This window comes from Littorina saxatilis, linkage group LG14, assembly GCF_037325665.1.
Source record: "Littorina saxatilis isolate snail1 linkage group LG14, US_GU_Lsax_2.0, whole genome shotgun sequence".
Lineage (NCBI taxonomy): Eukaryota > Metazoa > Mollusca > Gastropoda > Littorinimorpha > Littorinidae > Littorina > Littorina saxatilis.
Window position 1 is genome coordinate 39858641 of NC_090258.1, and position 20000 is coordinate 39878640.

The window sequence follows — 20000 nt, forward strand, 5'->3', positions numbered from 1 at the left end:
GGCAGCGCGCACGTCCGTTCCGCGCATATATAAACTGATGCAACCGCGGCGCCTTGGCATTCCCGTTTCAACAGTCGCGAACGATCACTGATATTCCACGCATATTTCGCGCATTGTTCGCGAAAGAACTACGCAAACTACGCAGAAATTACGTGAAACAGCGCAATACTGCGTAAACTCTTACCGCGAAGCCGAGTTTTGAGCTGCTCAAAACTGGCCTGGAATCGCGTAAAGCGCCGATCCGGCGAACATCGACGGACAACTATTCCACGTCAGACAAACTGATAAAATGCGCAAATCGCGTAAGGATCGAATTTCGTGCGTGATTCATGCGTTTACGCGACTTTTGGGCTGTGTGACCGGGCCTTTACACTAAGGTGAGCGTCCTTGTTGGTGCTGTTTCACACAAATTATAGTGTCCGACACAGTGCAGTTGTGGGGTAGTAGAATCCCACGAATTTTGCGTGGTTTAACTATGAAGGTTCCTCCTTTCTACGTTGTTGGTGTTCTTTACGAAAAAAGGTCTTCTGTGCTTAGGTTTGATCGAATCAGTCCTAATCACTGAAACAGTCTACCTGCACAGGTGAGTTATTAATGCGCGGTTGTATACGGTTCCTTGAAAATCATTCAATTCTATTAACACTTCATGTCCGTTTCCCTGTTTTGGACTAAAATCAGGTACACAGTTATGTTGTTATTCTGCTGTGGCGGTATAGGCAGATATTGTGTGTTCTGTTCATGTTTTGATATCGCTAAGGAAGTTTTCTTTCGTCGCATTGACTGTGGCAGACGGAATTTTGCACCCGTGTTCCAACGTTTTTTTTGTTTTGTTTTTTAAATCTGTCTAGAGAGTAAAATTGATTCTACTTCCGCTGAAAAAATAAACCTCCGGAACTGTGTGTCTCTTCTGGATATCAACATTAGTAGTTGAGTTGCATGGACGTGGTAATACAGGTCAAATGGCGGTCTATCTAGCAGAGCTAGCGATATGTATGGGCACTGCCTGTTAAGCACAACGCTTGCCAACAAAAAGCTGATTTTAGAAAAGGCTGAGCACTGAAAAATCACGCATGAATTGACTGACTCACAGGTCACTCCCATCCCGCATAACAACTTATTCACTTTATGAAATAAACACTTGAAAGGAAATTGGAAGAGATCGAAAAAGGCAAGTAACAAATACTGAGAGAGAGAGAGAGAGAGAGAGAGAGAGAGAGAGAGAGAGAGAGAGAGAGAGAGAGAGAGAGAGAGAGAGAGAGAGAGAGAGAGAGAGAGAGAGAGAGAGAGAGAGAGAGAGAGAGAGAGAGAGAGAGAGAGAGAGAGAGAGAGAGAGCCGTACTGAGAAACACACATTGACAAAAATCAACAACGGCAACTAGGTAAGCAAGAAAGGCGAAACAAACAAAAAACGGGTTATAAATCAATCAATCTGATTTTTTTTCCAAATAGCATTGTATTAAACTTGAAAAGAAAAGTAAATATTATTCACACACAAAAATGTTGTGTAAATAGGAAAAATAAAAGAGAAAATACTATACCATAGTGGACAGGAGAAATTGGCCTCACGCATTATTTCATCTTAATGTTGAGTGTTGCATTGTGCACTATTGATTGATTAAAAACAACTTTGGTCACACCAAGTGTGATACTGTATACCAATGACAAACCAAGGCAAGTGTTTCTTTCAGTTTCCATTTGTATAAAATGGATACATGGATAAATGAGAAATAATCATTTATGATTTTGAATACCTACACTATGAGTGTAACTGACAGGTCAGTGTTTGTGTGTGTGTGTGTATGTGTGTGTGTGTGTGTGTGTGTGTGTGTGTGTGTGTGTGTGTGTGTGTCTGTGTCTGTGTAAGCGTGTGCGTGCGCGCGCGCGCGTGTGTGTGTGTGTGTGTGTGTGTATGTGTGTGTGTGTGTGTGTGTGTGTGTGTGTGTGTGTGTGTGTGTGTGTGTGTGTGTGTGTGTGTGTGTGACTGAGTTGCAACCATGAACAGAGGCAGCTGGGCAGTGAAATACATGTTATAATCTCTCTGATGTCCACGCGGTTTGATCCATGTTTGTTTTGTCTGTCTTTGGTGAATATTCGCTCAGTTATAACTTTATATTGACTAATCTGCCTCAACCTTTCAAGCGAGCAGAGTGGCCGCGGGGATAAGAGCTACAGTATTCAAACACTGTTAACTCCCAAGTCGTGGGTTCGAATCCCACTCCGACCAATATTTTTGGGTATGTTTGTGTACGTATCTGTCCCGGCTGTGCTGCAAATCCGGTGCCAGGGTGAGAATGGTTGTGCCAGACCGATCTCATGGTAGGAGTGGTGGTGCAAGGGTAAGAATAGTGGTGCCAGACCGGTGCCAGGGTAGGAATGGTGGTGTCAGGATAAGATTGATGGTGCCAAACAGATGACATGGTGGGAATAGTGGTGCCAGACAGATACCATGGAAGGAAAGGTGGTGCCAGAGATATGGCAGGATAGGAATGGTGGTGCAAGACACATGTCAGAATAGGAATATCGTTGCCAGGATAGGAATGGTGGTACCAGACAGACAGGAGGATAGGAATGGTGGTGCCAGACAGACAGCAGGGTAGGAATGGTGGTGCCAGACAGATAGCAGGGTAGGAATGGTGGTGACAGACAGACAGGAGGGTAGGAATGGTGGTGCCAGACAGACAGGAGGATAGAAATGGTGGTGCCAGACAGACAGGAGGATAGAAATGGTGGTGCCAGACAGACAGGAGGATAGGAATGGTGGTGCCCGACAGATGGTCGGGTAGGAATGGTGGTGCCAGACAGGAGGATAGGAATGGTGGTGCCAGACAGACAGGAGGATAGGAATGGTGGTACCAGACATATAGCAGGGTAGGAATGGTGGTGCCAGACAGACAGCAGGGTAGGAATGGTGGTGCCAGACAGATGGTCGGGTAGGAATGGTGGTGCCAGACAGGAGGATAGGAATGGTGGTGCCAGACAGACAGGAGGATAGGAATGGTGGTACCAGACAGATAGCAGGGTAGGAATGGTGGTGCCAGACAGATAGCAGGGTAGGAATGGTGGTGCCAGACAGGAGGATAGAAATGGTGGTGCCATACAGATAGCAGGATAGGAATGGTGGTGCCATACAGATAGCAGGATAGGAATGGTGGTGCCAGACAGATAGCAGGATAGGAATGGTGGTGCCATACAGATAGCAGGATAGGAATGGTGGTGCCATACAGATAGCAGGATAGGAATGGTGGTGCCAGACAGATAGCAGGATAGGAATGGTGGTGCCATACAGATAGCAGGATAGGAATGGTGGTGCCAGACAGACAGGAGGATAAAAATGCTGGTGCCAGACAGATGTTAGGATAGGAATGGTGGTGTCAGACAGATAGCAGGGTAGGAATGGTGGTTCAAGACCGATGCCAGGGCACGAACACAAACACAAATATTGACGGGAGTGGGATTGGAACCCACGACTTGGGAGTTAACAGTGTTTGAATACTGTCGCTCTTATCCCCGCGGCCACTCTGCTAGCTTGATAGTCTGAGGAAAATTAGTCAATATAAAGTTATAACTGAGCGAATGTTCACTAAAGATAGACAAAACAAACATGGATCAAACCGTGGACAACAGAGAGATTATAACATTTATTTCACTGCTCATTGGCCTGCGTTGGTGGTTGCAATAGACATACTGACTCAGTAACACACACACACACACACACACACACACACACACACACACACACACACACACACACACACACACACACACACACACACATCGTTCAATCAGTTATCAGTTCGCACACAAAGGACAACCTCGCATGCACATAGTCAAACACATACATCCTTAATAGGAAGGTTTCCGCCAGTTATCTCTTTGAGGTTTTGGGTGCTTACAGAGTATCGTGCCCCTTGCGGGGGCATCAAACATCGAGGTCACAAGCAGGGTCAAGGGGAAGGTCGGCTGGGCGGACAGGAGACTATGTGTTCTATTTTGTTTACTGAGTCAATTACAGTATAGCGTTCGTGGGATACCTCCAGCTTCGCTGGGATAAATCGGCCAGTAAAACAGTCGAATAATCAACCAATAAATTAGATTAAATTACCTTGAATGCAGACGCGGACTTAGACACAGGATGATGTCGTCTGGTGTTGTTCGCGCCGCCAAAGCAGTAACGAACATATGACGCTTCATTGGTGTGCCCCGCAATAGTGTCTGATGACACAACGGTGACGTCATAGTTGTCAGCTGACACCGGAATCTGACGAAAACAGTAAAAAGTTATATACGAGTGCAGGAATCTTTGACTTTATTTAACAAAATATTCATGTTTTATATTGACTGTGCAGGATCATTAGACAAACTAGAATAAACAGATGGAACAAGCAAACAAGTTTACAATCACTACCGTACTAACATCTTTGTCAAAATTATTGTCGTTCTCGTCTCCATCATCATCGTGAAAAACAGCAGCATCGTCGTCGTTGTCGATATTGTCCAGGCTCCTTTTGGACTGGTGATTTGGTTATCCGGTTCGTGGTTGAGAAACACGATAAACAGGGCCCGGGGGCGTACGTTTTGCACGCACACAAACACACACACACGCACGTTCGCACGCGCGCACACACACACACACACACACACACATAACAAACACACACACACACACATAACAAACATACACACACACACATAACAAACACACACACACACATAACAAACACACACACACACACACACATAACAAACATACACACACACACACACACACAACACACACACACACATAACAAACACACACATAACAAACACACACACACACACACACACACACACGCACGTTCGCACGCACACACACACACACACACACACACACACACACACTCACACGCACACATAACAAACACACACACACACATAACAAACATACACACACACACACATAACAAACACACACACACACACACATAAAACACACACACACACACACACACACACACAACACACACATAACAAACACACACACACACACACACGCACACACATCACACACACACACACATCACAAACACACACACACACACATAACAAACATACACACACACACACAACACACACACACACACACACACACATAAAACACACACACACACACACACACGCACATCACAAACACACACACACACACATAACAAACATACACACACACACACAACACACACACACACACCTACACACACACACACATAAAACACACACACACACACACACACACACACACACACACACACACACGTACACACAACCCCACCTAAACAAGAAACCCACCTCATCAAAACCAGCTGAAAATTGTTCAGAAACACCACTCCCTGTTTGTCTCCCTTTCCCTGTGCCCTCCAATTCCACTGGTTCCAACGCTGTAGCCGGCAAGGGCACAGGGCGACCGCTGCGTCTGGAAATGTTGACCAGAACTGTCCGGGAGGTGACCAGTACTGTGTCCGAGTGTAGGCTGGACGTTTTCAGAACTCGGCTGACCAGCGTTACTGAGGTTTTGCCCAAAGATTGTACCTCCACCGTCACCTGAAAATAGAGATATTCCAGGTGAAAATGTGTTTGTGAATTAATTTAAGGGATCCTCAAACTGTGCGTCCCTGCGTCTTATACGTGCTACCAATAATTATGATCGAAGCTTTTCAAGGGGGTTACCCGACGCACTAAACCGGAAAGGAGAGGTCCCTAGACGCACTGAATTTGTGTCATCATGCTAACCGCTGATACTGATTTTCAGACAGTAATCTGCAGTTTTGGTGGATTCCGTACAGAATGGCCAAGGCCGTAATTCACTGGTTGGATATAAAAGACGGAAACGGTTACTGTCACATCTGTTCTGACGCGAATTAACCGAGTAAATGTACCCAATATGACAAATAACGCAGTTTTGATGGTCTCACAAAACTTTCAAAAGCCTTCCTGGTCTTGGGACCCCGGGTCCTAAGACCACCTAAAAATAGAAATTGGGGTTCCTATGACCCTGTAGGTAGAGTATCTGCGTGGAGCTCCGTTATGTGTGTAAAAAGTGGGGAGCGGGAGTATTAGTGTCGGCGATGGTTTGGCCTTTGGTTGATTGGGGAGATGTTCTGAGTTAGGTCCACGCAATGGGACGATCGACACACTTCTTCTTCGTTCATGGGCTGATACTCATACGTTCACTCGTGTTTTTGCACGAGTGGATTTTTACGTGTATGACCGTTTTTACCCCGCCATTCAGGCAGCATACGCCGATTTCGGGGGATGCATGCTGGGTATTTTTGTGTTTCAAACAAACAAGCAAACAATCGAAGCTCACGACTTCCAAGACCTAACTACTGTTTCATGGTGAGCTCGTCACTGTGAGGTTTTGTCGAGAGCTTGTACGGGGTCTACGGCCTATGCTAGCGAGGAATTGAAACTGTAACGTTCCATGTCATCCCGATATCGTAGACATGTCCTCAGATTTGTCATCGGAAGATTGTACTACAGTGGAACACCCTTTTTAAGACCCCCAAATTTAAGACTCCCTTCCGTTTATGACCCCCTTTTCTCAAACTTTCTGTTCAATGTCTTTGTAACTGTACCTCCATTTTAAGACTCCCTCCTTTTTAAGACTCCCTCCTTTTTAAGACTCCCTCCTTTTTAAGACTCCCTCCTTTTTAAGACTCCCTCCATTTTAAGACTCCCTCCTTTTTAAGACTCCCTCCTTTTTAAGACTCCCTCCATTTTAAGACTCCCTCCTTTTTAAGACTCCCTCCTTTTTAAGACTCCCTCCATTTTAAGATTCCCTCCTTTTTAAGACTCCCTCCTTTTTAAGACTCACTCCTTTTTAAAGACTCACTCCATTTTAAGACTCCCTCCTTTTTAAGACTCCCTCCTTTTTAAGACTCCCTCCTTTTTAAGACTCCCTCCTTTTTAAGACTCCCTCCTTTTTAAGACTCCCTCCTTTTTAAGACTCCCTCCTTTTTAAGACTCCCTCCTTTTTAAGACTCCCTCCTTTTTAAGACTCCCTCCTTTTTAAGACTCCCTCCATTTTAAGACTCCCTCCTTTTTAAGACTCCCTCCTTTTTAAGACTCCCTCCTTTTTAAGACTCCCTCCATTTTAAGACTCCCTCCTTTTTAAGACTCCCTCCTTTTTAAGACTCCCTCCTTTTTAAGACTCCCTCCTTTTTAAGACTCCCTCCTTTTCAAGACCTGATTTTCGCAGATGTTTGGAGGTCGTTAAAGGGGATTCCACTGTACTTCTTCTTCTGCGTTCGTGGGCTGAAACTCCCACGTACACTCGTGTTTTTGCACGAGTGGAATTTTACGTGTATGACCGTTTTTTACCCCGCCATTTAGGCAGCCATACGCCGTTTTCGGAGGAAGCATGCTGGGTATTTTCGTGTTTCTATAACCCACCGAACTCTGACATGGATTACAGGATCGTTTTCGTGCGCACTTGGTCTTGTGCTTGCGTGTACACACGGGGGGTGTTCGGACACCGAGGAGAGTCTGCACACAAAGTTGACTCTGAGAAATAAATCTCTCGCCGAACGTGGGGACGAACTCACGCTGACAGCGGCCAACTGGATACAAATCCAGCGCGCTACCGACTGAGCTACATCCCCACCCTCCACTGTACATATATTGGGGTAAGATGCCAGATGACGGGGAAGGTTTAAGGGGGGGGGGGGGAAGATGTGTGCGGATGTTGGAGGGGCGCACTGATAATTTGAACTGTCAAATGCCACAAACCATGCGTGGGACTGACAAATGTCATGAATCCTGAAGAATTATAAGGGGGGGTCTGGGGGCCGGCCAGACGCAGAAGGATTTGTATAATTAACAACCAAAAAACCCGTCACCACAGACATTACGAATCCGGATTTCCGGAATATACCGGAAGAATCCCACCCATGAATAAACTCACCTTGACAGGAAGCCTGTCCTGAAGGTGGATCCTCGCTAGCTCAGGATGACAACAGCACCTAACGGTCAGTGTGAGCAGGTCGCAGTGAGCAGCCACAATGTCGGGATAGTCCAGCAAGCCCTGAACCAGAGCTGCGTGTTTGGCATTGCCCAACAACTGCACCAACTTCCACAGACTGAAAACGCCTGCAACGGATAAGAAAAACAAATCTAAAAACAGATAGACTGCTAACGTTCCAATATTCAGAATAAAAACAACAAGAATGGCAGGTAGAATTGGAACGTTTATTATTGACAAAACAAAACGCTACATTTGTGACCCTCCACCACGAAATGAGTCGCATGTCACCTCGCGCGGTTCTGCGCTAGGCTGAATAAAAGTCAGGGGAGTGTCTGGTAACAGTGTGGGGGTCACCTTAGTCACAGGCTTATAACTCAAACAGTGTTTGCTCTTTTCTAAAACGGTTTTCACCACTGGATAGAGCATAAAACTCTTTAGAAAAATGTAAAAATATGAAAATCACATGCAAAGGTAACATGCGACTCATTCCGTGGTGGAGGGTCACATTTACTAGTACGTCGACCCAAAGGTCTTTGACGCAGACAGACAATAAGGATAAGGGCACGGTATCATATTTATAGTCCTGTGAGGTTACCCTCATGGAAATGGGCGGTTCTGGTGAGGTTATGCCCCCTCTTTCTTTCGGCTGGTAACTGGCGCCACCTTGCGGCAAGATCACACGAGAAAGGAAAAACGACTTGCATTGGTCCCAAATAGCATATCGGTTTGGTAACAGTTCGTGTGTAAGTCGTGCATTTTATACGGTAAACAGACAATGGTCGGTTCTGGTGAGGTTATGCCCCTTCTTTCTTTCGGCTGGTAACTGGCGCCACCTCGCGGCAAAATCACAGGAGTTGTCTCGCGTTATCACCCCAGAAGCGCTCATTCGGGCTGCTTTCTCTCTGGGGAAAGCGAGCTGCCACACAGTATTGCGCGGCAAACAGGTTTTACGCCAAGGCCGCTACCGACTGGATGCTCAAGCACTTGACTGAAACTAAAACTGAAATTAAACTTTATTACGAAAAGATAGAGGTTTAGGCAAAGGCTAATCTTACAACCTGTCCCATATATACAAACACTTAAAACATACGCACATTACATTCATAACAAAACAAGAACGAAAAAATACTGAAACAAAGGGAGGTTGGGCGGGAAGGCACTCCGAGAGGGGGAGATGGCGAATCTAGTTCTAACGAGCGTACCAGAGATATGCTTATATTGGTTCTCATTGGTTGGCTGATTGGCTGAAACAAAGCCTGGGATCCTGAAAACATTTAGGTGGATAATGTTTCGTCACGCTCATAAGATAATTGCCTATGTCATTTTTGGATGTTTTGAGAAAAACGCACAAAGCTTTTTTTTTGTTTCTAAACAATCTGCCTATCTCATTTTAGTTGTAAGTTGCAAACTGCCTATCTCGAGCGGTGACAGCTGGATAAACGTGAGATAAAAAGCTGACAGCTATCATTTTTAATCAGCAAAACTGTATAACAACCCACACAGAGCTTTTGCATACTTTCACATTCTCAAAACAAGTCTTCCTGTATCAAAGTGCCTAACTCAAGAAACGAGATCGGCAGTTTTGCTTACGTTACCGTGGCAATGGTTTCCCATGGTCTGAGAGTTTGTACTCCCTAACACATGATAGATACCCTTCCAGTAGCTTCCCCTGTAGTTTCACAACAGAAATGCCTAACACTGAGATAGGTATTTTTCTTATGAGCGTGACGGTTTGTTTTTCTTCTGCCCACTAGACTTTCGTATCTCGCACTGGCAATGAATCGAGTAGGCCGACTTTGCCAGACAGAAAATGCATAACATGGAGAAGGTGCTCAGGCTCTTTGGTTGAAGCCAGGAGGGGTATAGTGACAGGAAGAATGTCTTTATTACGTTTCTTGTGTTGTGCGTTGACTAAATAAACTCATTGTGGTGTTGTTGTATGTGACTTGGCCCATGCTTGCACACACTCAAACACCATACGTTCTCTAAGAACAGAGGTAATGGACAACCGAACTCTTGAGTTCCAATCATGTATTCAGATGTATGCTTCCATGATGTGTCCCGGCTTACAACCAGCATGCAATAGTCAAACAAGGGAGATCATTCCCAACATGTTAGATGCATCGTCTGCATACAGGACACTACATGTCCTTAACTGGGCGAAGTCGACTAGGCAAAGTATACTTCGCGAAGCTGGCCACACGGAGCTTTAGGACTGAATTTTCGGTAAAAAGACTTCGCGAAGCTGGCCACACGGAGCTTTAGAACTGAATTTTCGGTAAAAAGACTTCGCGAAGCTGGCCGCACGGAGCTTTAGGACTGAATTTTCGGTAAAAAGACTTCGCGAAGCTGGCCGCACGGAGCTTTAGGACTGAATTTTCGGTAAAAAGACTTCGCGAAGCTGGCCACACGGAGCTTTAGGACTGAATTTTCGGTAAAAAGACTTCGCGAAGCTGGCCACACGGAGCTTTAGGACTGAATTTTCGGTAAAAAGACTTCGCGAAGCTGGCCGCACGGAGCTTTAGGACTGAATTTTCGGTAAAAAGACTTCGCGAAGCTGGCCGCACGGAGCTTTAGGACTGAATTTTCGGTAAAAAGACTTCGCGAAGCTGGCCGCACGGAGCTTTAGGACTGAATTTTCGGTAAAAAGACTTCGCGAAGCTGGCCACACGGAGCTTTAGGACTGAATTTTCGGTAAAAAGACTTCGCGAAGTCGACTTCGGGCTCAATTAGGGACAACATTTTTGGGTGCACCAGCTTCCGCTGTCAATCTGAAATGGATTATCATCCTGGATTGCTGAAGCATGTACGTGTAGCGATGGGAGGAGAGGGGGTATTGCTTTCGTTCTACTGACGCTTCGAGTCTCACCAAACAGGTACAAGAGTTCTTGCAGAATTACCATGCCTGAAACAGATTCTCAGGCTGGTTGACTTAAGCAGATGGGGACCCTTTTACTGTTATTTCTGGCAGACCTTTGCGTCTTGCATCGCCCAGTGAATGTACCAGCTTCGAGATGCTGAACACGCTTAAAAGGGCAGGATATACCTGCGCAGTTTCAGCGGCACAGACGACGCACTGCCTATTATTGATGCAGCGCGATAGGGATTATGACGAGTACTTGGCCTGTTTTCCTTTCATGCAACGTGTAGCGGGCTGGGATAATCCGCAGTGCGTCGTCTGTCCTGCTGAAGTTACATAGGTGAGCACCAGACCTTACAATGAAACATATTATACTATAATTTATACTCAGGCTGCTTGGGCGAAGCACAGAGCGATAGCGAGACACCGTGACGGGGAATGTGTATATTTCTTCAAGAGTTACCCGTCCCACGCTACCAAAAAGCTGTCCTTATTTGAGATCCTGAAGTTAACTTAATGAAGACTTCGCGACGTCATTTTACCGAAAATTCAGTGCCACAGTTTCGCGCAGCGAGCTTTGTGGGCTAGACTTCGCGAAATCGACATCGCCCAATTAAAGACAGACTTGACAGGTGCACCAGTTGTTTACAGGCTGAGAGTGAATGACAATTTTGGGATTCTCAGGCTGGTTATCCCAAAGAAAGATTACCAATTTCTTCATTTGTTTATTCAGATGTGCTTGGTGTCTCACATCGCCTGAAGCCTGACCTTAACTGGGCCAAGTCGACTACGCGAAGTATATTTTGCGAAGCTGGCCGCATGACGATTAAGCACAGAGTTTTCGGTAAAAAGACTTCGCGAAGTCGACTTCGAGCTCGATTAAGGACTACCTTAGCAGGCAGCCTCCACAGACTGAAAACAACTAAAATGGAAAAGGATTCTTGGTCTGGCTGCCTAAAGCAAAGCGGGGCATGGTGAGGGGGAAACAACTCATCACCCCCTCTCCCCCCCTCCCTAATAAAAATCATACGTAATGGTCAAAACAGTTGTGTACACACCTGCTTCACAAAGAAGATGAGGACCAGACAAGGCGGTGACCAGCCATGCTTCCCTTTTATCCTGTGACACATTCACATTTTCCCACCCGATTGTCTGCATGATCGCGAACGATCGTCTGCTTCTTGGCACCTTGCGTTGCGTGTGTGTGTTTTAACAGGTATTTCTTCAAACGCAAGACGATAATACTCAAAACTCAAAGGAGATCACTTACGCAGCAGGGTAGACCATGCATATATGATGCAATCAAACCAAAGTGCAATAACGTAACGATAGCTTCTTTCTCGCGAGCAAAACTGTCGGTTGCTATCAAAAGCGGAACGGCTGATCGGTTGGCGTCCCCCTGTCCTCCATCCACCACCCCCCTCCTCCCACCCCCCCCCCCACCCCCACTCCCTCCGCCCTCCTTTATTTTCACAAATACACCGGCCAAAAAATTTCATTTCTAGTTAATGCGGATAGTACCGTACCTTGTTATTGCCCACCCCCTTATATGCACAAATTTTGCTCTAAAGTAGGGGTTGGGCGTTTACCAGGTGCTGTACCCTGTGCATGATCAGTTGCTCGTGAGAAATAGCGGTATTTAATCACTTGGAATAAAATGTAAATATGATGTGTTTCTGTGCAAACATGTCTGCCCCCTTTCTCTGTGACACACACGGTTCATGTGTAAGCAGTCTCCTCTTCTTCTTCTTCGTTCATGGGCTTAGCCTCCCACGTTCGAATTCACTCATGTTTTTAGCACGAGTGGATTTTTACGTGTATGACCGTTTTTACCCCGCCATTCAGGCAGCATACGCCGATTTCGGGGAGGCATGCTGGGTATTTTCGTGTTTCTATATCCCGCCGAACTATGACAGTGATAACAGGATCTTTTTCGTGCGCACTTGTTCTTGTGCTTGCGTGTACACACGAAGGGGGTTAAGTCGCTAGCAGGTCCGCACATAAGTTGACCCGGTGTAACACGAAATTTTTACTCCACAAAAAATTTACTCCGGAGTAAATATTTCGTACGAAATTCTTACTCCGAGTACACTTTTCGTACGAGAAAAGAACTCCCCAAGGCACGAAAAAATTACTCCCTCCACGAAATTTTTACTCCCCATTTTTTTTACTTCCAGTAAAAATCTCGTACGCAAAAATGGGATGCGGGCGAAGGGATAATGCCAATAAGTGATCTCGCGCACACGAACGTCACGCTACCCTCCCTCCACCCCTTCCACCACCAAGACTAACAGGGGACAAGGGAGTAAAAATTTCGTACACCTGGCATGGGAAGTTAAATTGCTCGTGTTGGGGTGAAGTAATTTATTCGTTATTTATTCGTCAGGGGAGTAACATTTTTGTACGAAATGTTTACTCGGAACTCACCTGTCTTGGGGAGTAATTTTCTCCTGCAATGGGGGAGTGCTTTTTTTGTAAAGGGAGTAAGGTTTTCGTACGAAATGTTTACTCCGGAGTAAAAATCTCGTGTTACACCGGGAGATCGGAAAAAAACTCCACTTTTAACCCACCAGGCGGCAGCGACCGGGATTCGAACTCTTTCCCTGTGACACACGGTTCGTGTGTAAGCAGTAAGCTGTAAGTCAGTCACAGCGTATTCAAACAACAGTTAGTTCACGTAATAGAGCACGTAATATAAGCTTTCGCTTGAGTTCGTGTCCCTAGTACTTCTTGTTTTACTACTCAATCAATCAATCAATGAGGCTTATATCGCGCATATTCCGTGGGTACAGTTCTAGGCGCTCTGCAGTAATGCCGTGTGAGATGAAATTTTATACGGCCAGTAGATTGCAGCCATTTCGGCGCATATTTACCTTTCACGGCCTATTATTCCAAGTCACACGGGTATAGGTAGACAATTATTAACTTTGCCTAAGCAATTTTGCCAGGAAAGACCCTTTTGTCAATCGTGGGATCTTTAACGTGCACACCCAATGTAGTGTACACGGGGGGAGGGTTCGGACACCGAAGAGAGTCTCAGTGCACACAAAGTTGACTCTGAAATAAATTTCCGCCGAACCTGGGATCGAACTCACGCTGACAGCGGCCAACTGAATACAAATCCAGCGCGCTACCAACTGAGCTATATCCCCGCCCCTACTGTACCATGTTTAACTGAATAAAACCTTGTTTAAACCAACAGTTAGTTCACTCGATTTCTTTATATCCCCAAGATCTGAGCTCTGCAACAATATCAGATGAGTCTCCCAAATCTACGACGGTGTAGCACGAATTTTTACTCCACGAAAAAATTACTCCCGAGTAAACATTTCGTACGAAATTCTTACTCCGAGTACACCTTTCGTACGAGAAAAGAACTCCCCAAGTTACGAAAAAATGACTCCCTCCACAAAATGTTGACTCCCCAATTTTTTACTTCCAGTAAAAATCTCGTACGCGAAAATGGGATGCGTGCGAAGGGATAATGCCAAAATGTGATCTCGCGCTAACAAATGTCGCGCTACCCTCCATCCACCCCTTCCACCACCAAGACTAACAGGGGACAGGGGAGTAAAAGTTTCGTACACCTGGCGTGGGCAGTAAATTGCTCGTGTTAGGGTGGAATAATGTATTCATTATTTATTCGTCAGGGGAGTAACATTTTCGACCGAAATGTTGACTCGGAACACACCTGTCGTTGGAAGTTATTTTCTCGTGTTATGGGGGAGTAGTTTTTTTTGTAAAGGGAGTACAATTTTCGTACGTGGGAGTAATTTTCTCGTGTTGCAGGGGTCCTGTTTTGGCATAGCAATCCAGGGACTGCAGCAGTGGCAAAGTAGAACTAGGAGTACATTGCAGCATGTTGTCATTGTTCACTCTTCGGGTCGCTTCCTCCCAGTGGAAAGCTAGCAGCAACAGAGTCGCGCTACCAGGTGTCTGCGTGTTTAGGTGTATTCAGCCACCTGCACTTATGGCAGAAGGACCAAGATCGTTTATGTGCCAGGGGGGGTGGAACATGGATACCGTCTCTGTGTCTGCACATAAAGTTGACCCGCGTCCGTCCCGGCCCGTAATTCGAACCTGCGACCACAGGATCACAAGTCAAGTGCTCTACCAACTGAGCTACCGGGCCCCGTATTGTGTGCGGAATTTTCCATTCGATAAAATAACTATTTTTTTCTTGACGCCGTTGGTCCAAATACAGAAGATGAGCGTTTACAAGGTTCGCACAGTACCGAATACAGTGAAACCCCTATTTTAAGACCCCCCCCCCCCCCCCCAATGTGAGACTCCCTCCCTTTTAAGACCATGTTTTCTTGGACTTTTTGTTCATAAGGCCAAAAAAAATAGGTCTGTTTACGGTAACATAGGGTGAAAAAATAGGGTCGGTAGGTCGGCTTTGTTTGGTTTTTTTTTCCATTTTTTTTCCTTTTTTTTCTCCCCTCTCTATATGATGTTTCACAGTTCATTTCTTCTCATCAATCCCTGTTTTTGCCCAACATAACTATAAACAGTACTTTGAGCTTACCTCCCTTTCGTCGTCTGCTGTTTGAGCGCAAACAGCTCTATTTTGGATGCGGGGTTTTTTTTTCAGACGATCCAAAAAAATGATTAGGGTCGGGCCTCAAAACTAGGGTCGGTCGGGTTACTGTAAACAGACCTATTTTTTTTTTGGCCTAACCTCTTCAAATGTACCCCCATTTTAAGACTCCCTCTAGTAAGACCTGATTTTCTCAGATTTTTCAAGGTCTTAAAAAGGGCGTTCCACTGTACACATTTTTTTACTTAAAGTGGGGGGGGGGGGGGGGTGGTCGTTCGCTCAAAACTGAGCACCTATAGGTACTTTACGGTAATTCAAGCTTCGCTAATATTCGAATTTCACCACCGACAGATGTTTCGGCTTGTGATTTTTTTCTTAACATGTTCTAACATATATAAAGGAAGGTAGTTTGGGTTATTTTTTTCGCCTCCCTGAGAAAATACCCATAATATTGGTCCTCTGCTCAAATTACATGGGCAAAATCCTTCAGTGGACTTAATCAAACAAGTAAATTGAAAGTACAGAACACTGTGTTACGTACCAGTCTACAACTCCGGGGAATAACAACAATTAGTGAGATTGATCAAACACACATCTAAACTAAAGAGCTTATAAACTTGCTCTCGGAATACTTGTAAACCTACAATGCTGAACACTGAAAACGTACAGCTGAACATCTTTGCTAATTCACCCCTGTACAAATAACTGGTGTTAACTGTGTCAACACTTGAGACTGTAGCGCAAAGTAGTTGTGAGCGGGAAGAGCCCTCTCTATGTTCTCCTATCATACTGAGAAATTCAAGTTTTACGCCCTCACGGCAAAGCCATTAGGGGCATGTTCCCGACTTTAGATGAGATACACAAGTGTATGCGTGTTTAGGTGGTATCAGCCATCTGCACTTATGGCAGAATGACCGAGGTTACGTGGGAGATGGATACCTTGTTTTCACTACCTATTTTATTCATGTTTTTATTACTTAGTTAGTGGAAGAATATTTTGTAATGTATGTTTGATGGTGTATGCTTTTAATTCAGCGTTGCTGACTATGAATGTAGACTTTGTAATTATAAATGCTTGTATAACTGTGTTTTAATTTTAAATGTGTCAAGCGCAAAGAGCATGATTGTAAAGTTATGATGTTGCGCTATATAAATGCTCATTTATTATTATTATTATTATTATTATTATTATTATTATTATTATTATTATTATTATTAATATTATACCGTCTCTGGGTCTGCACATAAAGTTGACCCGTGTCCGTCCCGGCCCGGATTCAAACCAGCGACCTTTCGATCACAAGTCCAGTGCTCTACCACCTGAGCTACCCGGGCCCCCCCCCCCCCCCCCATCCTATCATACTGCATGTTTGAAGCCTTTAATATAGTGGAACCCCCCACCCCCTTTTAAGACCCCCCAACAAGGTCTTAAACGGGAGTTTAAGACCTTGTTTTCACAGACTTTTTGTTAATAACCTCTGTGAATTTACCCCCATTTTAAGACTCCCTCCTTTTTAAGACCTGATTTTTTTAGATTTTGGAAGATCTTAAAATGGAGGTTCTAGTGTATCTTGCATTTTGACACTGTGTCGGTTTTGGGGGATTCTGGCAGCTTCTGTATATTTTGACCTCCATAGAATTCGGTTTTTGTCGGTTCAAGTCAAAGAACAAATATTTGATATTCACACGCTCATAACCCAACCGTGCTTCATGATGAGAATATTTAATTTGACGGTATATCTAAATGCAACTTTGCAAAAGGAAGTAGGTTTGACACATTTGGTGCTATATTTTGTTGGTCAGTGACTTTGTTTAGTAAGTTAACGGGCTAGTTAGTTAGTCAGTCAGTCAGTCAGTCAGCCAGTCAGCCAGTTAGTTAGTTAGTTAGTTAGTTAGTTAGCTAGTTAGCTAGTTGGTTGGTTAGTTAGTTAGATTGTTAGTTTGCTTGTTTGCTTGGGTTTTTGTAGTTTTGTTTTTTTCCCGTTTATTTCTTTAATTCTTCGTCTGATCTGCTATACATGCATTACAATCATACCAACTCAAAAGTTTAAAGGCACAGTAAGCTTCCCGTAAACCATCACAAACACCCTTTCATTTAAACACTCACCGCTTGAGAACATCCTAGGTGCCCTCCGTAAAGAGCGAGCAATTTTCAAAAAATTCATTTTTGCGTGGTTTATCTTACCTCTGAGCCATCGTGAACCCTTGTGATCCAGTTTCCTTTTTCACAATGTAGTCGTCAGTTTGTAATTTGAATGCGACTCGCTGTAAGCTTATCTGCAATAGCACGTTATTATGTATCTCTGAATCTATACGAAACAAACGGCTGTGATTCACAAGAACTTTAGCGATGGTTTTTGACTGTTCAGAGGAACTGGCGGTAGGCATAAACCGTCGCGCGTCTGCTACGAGAACCACGACCTTGCGTGACCCTGCTTACGGGCTTTTCTTTTTTCAAACTGTCTTTCAAAACTTCGAATTGTACTGATCTTGTCTTGGTGAAAAATGAATTCTTTTATGATTTAAGAATGTTTGTGTAACAAGCTGTCAATTTATAATTTAGATTTTAAAAGTTAGGTCTAGCGCCCACACGCACCAAAATCTTACCACCCAGCCACAAACTCTTCATTGCTCAATCAGTGAATTTAGTGCTATTATACCTAACCGCTACTGGCAGACATGGGCCGATCGATCGATCGGATATGCTTCGGCGTGTGGTTTCGGCGTGTGATAATAAAAACTATTTTTTCTCAATTTTTAAGTTTTAAATGCTATGATTCGACAAAACAGAATGTAATACTAGTCATAATTTTTTTTCGGCAACTTTTAAAACGTGCAAACATTATTGTAGATCCCTTGACCTTGTGCATAAAAATAGATTCTTCCCCATTCTTCCACACAAAGCTTTGTCAGTTGTTGAGGCCTTGCAAGGTTTTGACGGCAACAATAATTATTGTAGTTCTCTAAGACTTTATTTCTGTTTGATTTGTAATATGTTGGAAGGACATATTTATCAATTGATCAACAAATAAAACATAACAAAAAACGACACAACATTGTTAAAATCATTATTGGCCAACGAATGGTTTGAGTTTGTTGCTGTTGACCCTGCACAGTTCGACCTATGATGTTTTTGTTGAACAATTTTGCCTTCACCCCTCCCATAGGGTGACGTATTTCACAACTTCCTGTGTTACACAAACTCAGTGATGACCAATTTTGCCTTCACCACTCCCATAGGGTGACGGATTTCACAACTTTCTACTGATGTACAATGTTGCCTTCGCCCCTCCCATAGGGTGACGGATGTCACAACTTCCTGTGTACACAAACTGATGACGTATTTCACAACAAAATGGCGCTGCCCATGGCCCCCATCAAAATAACTATCCGTATAAATGGGGGCCTCCTGGGCCCCCATAATAAACTGCAGACACTTCCCTTTGCCGTGTGTGCGTATGTATATGACATTAGAGTTTCTTAATTTCCCTTATCAGAAGAATGAATGAACAAAACCAACTGCACTCCGGCGAAACTACCGGAATGTTCCAGAACCCAAGGGAGGTAACTCTTGCTTTGTATCCATGTAAAGAATGTGACTCTTCTTAATATGAGAGCATACATTATCTTTTTTATTGGGTGTTGAGAGTTGAAGTTCTGGTTCTGCTGCTCCATAGAATGTGTCCAAAAATAACTTTGTTCGGGGTTTAAGCGGTGTGGCATAGTAAGAGCCCCTTTTAGTGACCAAAGCTTTTTTCTCTAGCAATTCGCTCGCTACTGACCGGCCCGCATTGCGACGATTAACTTTGTTTGATGTGTATCAGAGACTTGTACTTTACAGTTTCTGTGTCTATGTTATGCAGTGTGCGCTCGCTATGATACCCAGCAACGAATCTCCGCCGATTCCTTGCCGATCACTGGCATCTGATCATCAAATAAAACATCTTTTTCATCGAATGTATATAAATCATCATAATATGGTTGTACTTCCTTTATTATTACATGTCTAATTTTTTCAAAATTACAAAAATATTCACCGTCCGATCGAAATCCATTTTGTACGGGTTCTTATAATCATTCCGTCAATTTTCTTTTGTCGAATTGCAATTAATTCTTTTCCAAAATAAACAAAATATTTTCACTAAAAGTTGTCTCTAAATGTTTAATTTTGTCCACCAATTTACTTTCCGGCTCTACACTTTCTTTCTTTTTAAAGGATGCTTATGTCATTTTGTTGACAACATGTGTAAATACATCGGTCCGTGCAAATGGAAACAAAAATGAAACGTTTGTTCAGTCACAGTGACACCACTACATTTTAAGTTGTTGTTAATTGGTCTGTGATTATATAGCCTGCTGTTTCCCAAAAGCTAATTATCAAACATTACCCAACAGCCTCCATTCTTCTCTCGTTTACCATTGTCCTTAGATACATCAGCAAGCAAAGTGCAAAAGCAAGCAAAACACTTAGATGGTTTGTCTCTCGCTGCGTGCACATTGTTGTCAGTTACGAGCTGCCAGCTTTATCATTCGACTAACAACGTGGCGTCCATCAGGAACATTTTCCATTTTTATGTCATATTTTAGAGGAGAGAGAGAGA

At 44.1% G+C, this 20000-nt stretch overlaps 1 protein-coding gene across 1 annotated transcript in view; it reads right to left on the reverse strand.

Annotated features, from left to right (window-relative positions):
• Positions 1–12211, reverse strand: part of LOC138946697 (uncharacterized) — a 14304-nt gene extending 2093 nt beyond the window's left edge. Inside the window, exons 1-4 of the mRNA XM_070318108.1 lie at positions 11918–12211; positions 7940–8124; positions 5326–5577; positions 4103–4258 (exon numbers count right to left, since the gene is read on the reverse strand). Of these exons, the coding sequence (XP_070174209.1) occupies positions 4103–4258; positions 5326–5577; positions 7940–8124; positions 11918–12017 (693 nt within the window). The 5' untranslated portion in view covers positions 12018–12211. The remainder of the gene's footprint in view (positions 1–4102; positions 4259–5325; positions 5578–7939; positions 8125–11917) is intronic.
• Positions 12212–20000: the final 7789 nt, after the last annotated feature.